Source organism: Phaethon lepturus, unplaced genomic scaffold, assembly GCF_000687285.1.
Source record: "Phaethon lepturus isolate BGI_N335 unplaced genomic scaffold, ASM68728v1 scaffold44033, whole genome shotgun sequence".
Taxonomy (NCBI): Eukaryota; Metazoa; Chordata; class Aves; order Phaethontiformes; family Phaethontidae; genus Phaethon; species Phaethon lepturus.
Window position 1 is genome coordinate 18,589 of NW_010529150.1, and position 7,581 is coordinate 26,169.

At 58.0% G+C, this 7,581-nt stretch overlaps 1 protein-coding gene across 1 annotated transcript in view; it reads left to right on the forward strand.

Annotated features, from left to right (window-relative positions):
- The window catches only part of KLHDC3 (kelch domain containing 3), a 14,871-nt gene extending 12,255 nt beyond the window's left edge, over positions 1-2,616 (forward strand). The window contains exons 8-10 of the mRNA XM_010283848.1: positions 1,674-1,747; positions 2,158-2,236; positions 2,457-2,616. Of these exons, the coding sequence (XP_010282150.1) occupies positions 1,674-1,747; positions 2,158-2,236; positions 2,457-2,523 (220 nt within the window). The 3' untranslated portion in view covers positions 2,524-2,616. The remainder of the gene's footprint in view (positions 1-1,673; positions 1,748-2,157; positions 2,237-2,456) is intronic.
- The last annotated feature ends 4,965 nt before the right edge of the window (positions 2,617-7,581 follow it).

Genomic DNA, 7,581 nt, shown 5'->3' on the forward strand with positions numbered 1-7,581 from the left:
TGAAGACCTCAGCATCTGCTTCAGGTATTTATTCTCTGCTGCTGCCTTTGCTCCTCTGTAGAAAAAGCTGAACTTCTGCAAAGCACCTTCCATATTGTCCTCAGAGAAAGCAGCTTGGCTTATCACACTTTGACCCACTGCAGTGCTGGGGCAATGTGGCCCAGTGCATGCTGCCTCTGTCCCCAACAGCATTAGTGCTCCTGAGAGCTTACAGACAGGAGAATCTAGCTCACAGGTTTCCATGGCATGACTCGTGAGTAACATACGGCATGTGGCAGTCTGCAGATGTTTCATGCAGCCCTGGGAAGCTAGAGCTGAGGTGGGCAGGGAGAGCACAGCAGTGTTGCCTGCAGCATATGGCTCCTTTTGTTGCTTCTCCAGGTTGCAGAAAATTTGGATGGCCACTAGCTACTTGCTGAGTCTGATACTATTTCTGGAGATAGGTCATGGCTCCCATGATCTGTGGTCCTGCAGCACAACTAGAGAGCCTTGCAAAAAGTCCTCTTGGGTCTCCAGCTTATCTCCCCTACCTCACTGGGGACACCAGCACAGCTTTTTGGACTTTGTACTGTGCCATTGTGCGGTGTCTGATTCTTCCTAGATCAGATGCCTGTCCTGTGTGATGTTCTCCGAAATCATTGTACGTTCCATTGCATGCCTCCCCTTGGCCGTGAGGTAAAGCTGGCCCTGAGGTCTGTAAAAAAGACGCTGTGTGGGCTGTGTCATGCTGCCTCATGTGGTGTTGGGGGCCCGGTAGGGATGGGCTGACCCCTGGCTTCCCAGGCAGTTTGATCTGCATGTGTTTCCTAATGTATTACTAGGGCAGCCTTCCATGATACAGCATTGCTGTGAGGCTGGTTGGTCTCCAACAGTGCACTGGGTTCTCCAGCTGATGCCAGCCTGTCTGGCCCTGCTTGCTATGGAGCAGCCCACAGGGCCTGTTTAATACACAAAGTGCAGGACAGATGCTTGTGCAAGCATGCCTGCCTGCCTTCAGGAGCTGCTTGTAACATCCCTTCTCCAGCCTGCTCAGTCATTCTCAGCCTCATCCTGGCTTTGCGTCTCTGAGAGGAGCTCTTTGGAGAGTTGGATCCACTGAAATTGATGAGCAAATATAGCCCAGAAAAAGGCGTGAGCTCTGGAGGCAGCTGTTTGCCAGCACTCTCCTCATGTCCTGACGGTGGGTGCCACAGTTCTGGGGGAGGTCACAGGGTTGCTCAGTTGTTGGAGAGCAGTTTGAGAGGTGCCTGGGGAAGAAGTGTGAAACCAGCCAGAGGCTGGTCAATATACGAGAAGGGAAAAGGGATGTTCCTTGTGGAGTGTGGGACCTGTGTTTGGAGGTGCAGCAAAGTAACAAAAGCAGGTGAGGTGAGGGGGAGGCTCTCAGCTGGAGTCATTGTGGTCATGCATGAGAAGGAGGCAGCTCTCCCATTCCCTGCTATGGCTTGCAGAGGAGATGGTGTGTGTTTCTGTCCCCTGGCTCTGTGCAACTCTGCCTACTCTGTGGGGAGCTGGGGGAGTGATGGCTTTGGGTGCTGCTGGGGGAAGCAGAGGGAGAGGAGGGGTCAGAGGGCTCCTGAATGGTGCAGGCACACTTTGGGGGAGCCCAAGGGACTGTAACTGGTGTACAAGCATTTTGGCACTGACTGACATGCTTTGCTTGGCTTCTGCAGCCCATCTCCAGAAGAGGGAATGGGTGATGAATTTGACCTGATGGATCACTCAGATCTCTACATCCTCGACTTCAGTACGTGAGCACTCCTGGCCCAGCTTGCGTCTCTCACCACAAGGTGCCCTGTGAGCAGGCCCTGCTGTGAAGCACCATATTGTTTCCTACATGGCTCCAGGTGCCTGCCTCTTGGAGGCAGGCAGCTCTCTCTGGCTGGTGTACATGGCTTAAGGCAGATCAGCCAGAGATACAGCTGTGCTTGCAGGCCTGAGCTCTGGGCTCATGGCTCTTCATGCACTCCTTCACACAAATTTCTTGTGGGAGCACAGCAAACTGCTCCAGACTGTCCCTGGTGTGCACCCTGCCTTGTCCCTCGGGGGTGGCTGGGGTGCTCTGCCTTGTTTCCTATGGCACTGATTGCACAATGCCTGGACCCCCCCATAGTGTCCAGATGAGGACTGCTGTGGCTAACTGCCCTCTTTCCACAGGCCCCAGTCTAAAGACACTGTGTAAGCTAGCAGTGATTCAGTACAGCCTGGACCAGTCCTGCCTTCCCCATGACATCAGGTACTGTGTGCCTTGCTGGGAGGGTCACCCCATGGGTGCTCCTTGTCCATGGGGTGCTCCAGCTTTGGCTCAGGGCTGCCTGGGGCCCTCCTCAGCACTGTGCAGCTTCAGGACAGGGTGGGTTGGAGCCCGCAGCTGAGGCTTTTGTGCAGTGGAGCTGGTCCAGCCCTGGGCACTGTGTTCATGCTTCCTCTCAGTGTATCCCATTGGTGTGTTACAGATGGGAGCTCTCGGCCATGACAACGAACAGCACCATCAGCCGTCCCATCGTCTCCTCCCAGGGCTGACGCCGGCTCATCCCTCTGCCACCTTGCCCTCACCCCTCCACACACTGACCTCTTGCTCCACTGCCTGCATGAGTTTTTAGCCCTTTCAAGCAAGGAACATGTGAGCTCAGTTTGTCTTGCCCCAGCCAGGCCTTCCTCTGCCCTTGTTACACTTTGGGCAGCACAAGTGTGCAGGCAGAGAAGGCCTCCAGGGAAGAAATCAGCTCGCCCCAGCAGCACAACTGTGAACACCCCTCCTTACTGATGGCTTGTGTCTCCTGCCTTCCTTCCCCTTGCCTGTGGAGCTGCAGCTGTGCTGGCCTGATCCTGGGCCACTTTCCAAGGGCCTGAATCAACTCCTACCACCAGCCATGGCCCTGGGGTTGGCCTCAGGCTATGAATTGTTCCTGCGCTGCCCTGAGAGAGCAGGGACCTCCACACCTGCACCTGCCAGATCCAACCAGCTTCCTGGCCCATGGATGGCTGGCCCCCAGCCCTGGGCTGAGCCTGTCATGGGGGCCTGGGCCCAGCTGGACCCTCTGCCCGGCTCCCATTGTAAAACAGCAACTGGGGGGATTTTTATAAATGCTGAGGCAGATGTGGTTTCTGCTGCTCTGTGTGTCTTAGCAGGCAAACTAAGGGGAGAGCTGTGGGAGGGGAGAGACTGAACCAGGTGCTTTCCCCTGCAGCTGCAAGCTACCAGTGGCTTGTTGCAGCTGTGGGCTCTGACTGGTATAAGCCACAGCCTTGGCTGGAGTGGGAAAAGGGGAGCTGGGCCTGCCATGGCATCACTGCTCTGGTGTGCCTACCTCCTGCCTGGGGCTGTGCTGCCCTGCGAGAAGGCAGGGAGGAAGATGGTGCATGTCTCCTGGGCTGTCCTGCCTCAGGAAGGTGGGTGCAGAGGCAAGACTGTGGTTCGGGTGTCCCACAGCTTCCTGCCCCGGGGAGGGAGGTGGAGGGATGTCTGGGGCTGCCTTGCTGGGCAGCACAGAGGGCTGTGCCTGAGCCCCTTCCCATAGAGGTGGGGTCTCTGATGTGAAGAGAAGTTCCAGTAGCAACTGTAGCAGAGCTAATGCAGGGAAAGTTAGGGAAGTGCTCAGGGTGTTCCCTGGGATTGCCAGAGTCACGGAGCAGCTGAGAGATGGTGGCGGCTGTGTTCCAGGAACGGGTGGCAGTGGGCCCAGGCCATCTCCCCTGCCTTGAGGGCTGGCATGTAGCCAGACTCAAGTGCTGCTCATCCAGCAGCATGGGGTTGCAGAGGTGCCTGGGATCTTCAGCTGGTGAGAGTTGGCCAATGTGAGTGCAACGGAGTGGCATGAGAGCGGTGAAAGTCCCATGGCAAGAGAACAGAAGGCACCACAGTTGTGACAAGAGCTTGTTCTTCACGTACTGGTAGCAACTCATTGTGGTGTGTGATGAGCATTAACGGCAGGGCTGGGGCCTGAAAGCAGCCAGTGTGGGCTGACAGCACATCTGGCTTAAGAAGAGCTCCCCCAGCCTGGGCTCCTCCTTTGTGGTCCTTGGCACCTGCAGGTTACCTGTAAGGGCTGCGTGGGCATCTCCCATGTGTTGTCCAGCACCTCCAGCTCCCCTGCTCAACTAGCTGCCTCAACCACGGGCACTCGCTCAAGCCGTGCCATGAAATTGTGGGAGTTTTTTGCCATGGTATCACCTTCCCCAGCACTGAAGCACCAAGCTTACTCTCCTTGTAGGGTGCCAGGCACCAGGCAACACCCACAGACCACCCAGACTCACTGCACTAGGTAGCATTGTACTGAGCACAGCAGCTCCCCAAGCTGCTCCTGGCGTTGTCCATGTCCCAACCTGTCACTGGGGCTTCTCTGGGAGAATCACAAGCTCTAGGCCATTGAGTAGAAACAGGCCCCAGAAAGGCTCAGCAGCCCATGCCAGCTGCCTCTAGGAAAGCAAATCTTTGGCGGGGAGAAGATTTTTTCTCTGGGGAAAAAAAGAAGGGGCGCAGCAGGGAGAGGCTCACAGGCACCCCCCTCCCCTTCAAGGGTTCCCTTGGGTCCAGGGGTGCTGTGGCCCTGACCTCCCTCTGCCAGGACCCTGCTGCAGACCTGGGGATGGGACGCTGCTCACCACCTTGGTCTGGATGTCTCCAGTGCATTTTCTTGACGTATCAGATCCCTCTCCCAGCACCCAGCTCACCCATCGGCAATACCGGAGAGCAGCCACTGGGCAGGCGGACTAGTCACAGGCCTTCAGCCCATCATGGACCTTCTGCTGGGCTGGCAACAACCGCGGGCCAGGAGCTGGGCGGATGTGTGCCCCACGGGGGGATCCCTGCTACCTTCACCATCACCCCCTCCTGAGCAGCCAGGTTTGCTTTAAAGACCCTGGCTTCCTTTTATTGCTTCCCCTCTCAGATTGCAGCCGGCTGCAAGGGCTATTTTTAGCAGCCTGCTTTCTAAAAATAGCCCTGAGCTGTTTGGAGTTGCGTCATGAGAGGTAACTCTCTCCATGAGTGCCTTGGCCCCTGCGCCCCAGGAGGGTACAAAAGGAAGCCGGGAGCAGCAGGGTCAGCAGGTTCAGACACAGCCAGAGGCGAAGGAGGCAGCCAGTGCCGGCACCATGACCATCTTCTGCAGCCACTGCCACAGGCCACTGCAGGCAGAGATGAGCTGCCTGCCCAGGAGGGGCAAGCAAGCGGCCAGTGCCTCGAAGCCGTTCAGGTGAGCTTCCTACTGCCTCCTGCCTACAGGGCTTTGACGGTTTCCTAGCAGGGGAGAGCCCTGGGCCAGCTTGCGTAGTGCCCGATGGCCCTTGCAAGGGGCTTACACCAGCTTGGGACAGCAGGGCTGCCAGCTGGTGCATGGGGAGGAGGTGCGAGGGCTTGGAGGGGCAGGGGGATTTCGGGTGGTTGAAGAGTAAAGGCAGATGCAACGGACTGGGGCTCACATTCTGCACTGGATGCAGTTTCCATCCTTGTGGGGTTTGGTGGGGAGATTGTGTCACTCGGGCTCCCCCCAAAGCACAGGTCATTGTCCAACCTGGCGAGAGGGGCTGCAGCCACACCAGCAGTGTGTCCCCCTGGGTAGCCGTGAGCACCTCTGCCTGTGTCCACTGCACTGACACAGCCACCAAAGGTTTGCTCTCCTAGAGGCAGCTGGCATGGGCACTGAGCCTCACTAAGGGACCGTCTCCACTCCATGTCCCAAGCTTGTAACACTTCTCATAGTGGCCGGCAGGAAATGCTGTCCCTCTCCCTCCCTGGACATTTCTCCCCAGATAGCTGGCTTTGCAGGTCAACCAAGAGTGCCTCCAAGGCTCGCCGGGACCAGATCAATGTGGAGCTGCAGGCGCTGCGCTCCCTGCTGCCCATCTCTGCGCAGGAGAAGGAGCGGCTCTCCTACCTCCACACCATGGCCCTTGTGTGCCTCCGGCTGCGGGGGGCTCAGCTGTTCCCTCCAGGTACCCATGGCACTGCTGTACCCTACACTAGCTCAGCTCCACATGGGGCACTGCTCCTGGCCCAAGACAGTCCTTCCCCCTTGCTCCTCCTGCAGAGTCGGATCCTCCTGCAGGACCCGCCCTCGGCATGGAGCTGCTCTCCCTGCTGCCGGGGTTTCTGCTTGTGCTCTCAGCTAACAGCAAACTGATCTACATCTCTGAGAATGTGGGTCAGGTCCTGGGCCTCTCCATGGTAAGGGCTGCCCGCTGGGCAGTCACTGTCCCCATACCAGTCCTGCTGCCTTTATTGTGTGCAGGGCACACTGCCCTGGCAGCTGCTGGCCTGTGGCTCCAGTGGGCCGCGCGCTTGCGGTGCCAGCGCACAGCCCACCGGGGCAGGCACAGTCTGCAATGGCAGCCCCTTCTTTTATCAGGTGGAGCTGCTTGCCCAGGGGGACACAGTCTTCGACATCCTAGATGGACAAGCACACGAGGATGTGCGCAAGAAGCTCCTTCTCGCCCAGGAGGAGCCCGGCAGGGGTAAGGGTGGCCTCGGCTGGCATCTCACAGATGCTGCCGCCCTGCTCTGGCCCTTTGTGGCTGCAGTCAGAGCGCCAGGGCCAGCCAGCCCTGCTGGGAGAGGAGCGAGGGAGTCCCTGACCTGCTCTGGCCGGTTCGTTTCCCTGCAGAAGTCACGTTTGTCAGTGAGATGCGCACATCCAAGGCCTTCCGGCTGCAGCACGGGGGGAACCGGGCCGTGGCAGTGCGTGGGCGCTTTGCAGCCCTGCACTGGCCGGCCTCCCCCTCCACCGCGGCCTTCCTGGCCCTCTGCACACCGGTTGCGCAGTTGCCTGCAGATGGCGACACCGGTTCCCAGGACAACATATTCCACAGCACGCATGTCCTAGACATGACATTTACTGATGTCACTGAGAGGTGAGGGGTGCCTGCTGGCACCACAGCCCAAGCTGTACATCTTGGACAGCAAGGATGATTTCCCTTCACCAAGCCTGTGTGTGGGACACAGGCTGGACCCTGCAAGAGCAGTGAGACTCCTGCAGGCGCTTCCCAAGCCTCTTCCCTCCCTCATTTGCAACTCATTTCTGTATCCCTGCTGTTTTGTTCTCCATCATGCAACAGCTGCTCCTTGCTGACGTGGCACAGACCCTGTAAAGCATTCAGTCCCTGCTCCTCTTGTCTTCCCCAGTGTCACCTACCACCTTGGCTACTGCAGGGAGGAACTTGTTGGTCAGTCATGGTACAGCCTCCTGCACCCTGAGGATGCTGACCTAGCGGCTGCCCAGCACAGGGCCGTGGGTGAGTGTCAGGCGTGGGAACGTGTGTTTTGCTCTGACTTCATAGTCTGGCTATGCCTAAAACCTGGCTGTCCAGGACAACAGAAACCAGGTGAATTTAGTCCTGCCCGCTGTGGTTCCCTGCTCTAAAAAGGATGAAGCAGACAATTGGTTACATACCCCATAAGCTATCCATAAAGCCAGAGGTAGCTTCCAAGCTTGGGACCACGGGCACCCTGCAGTGCAGAGAGGAGGGTCAAGCCTGCTTCAGTCCCAGCTTTTTGAGAGGGCAGGACTGCTACAGACCCGACTCCACTACCTGTGGCTTCTGGCCCGCTGGGGCCAGAGCAGCAGGCTGACCACAGCCCCT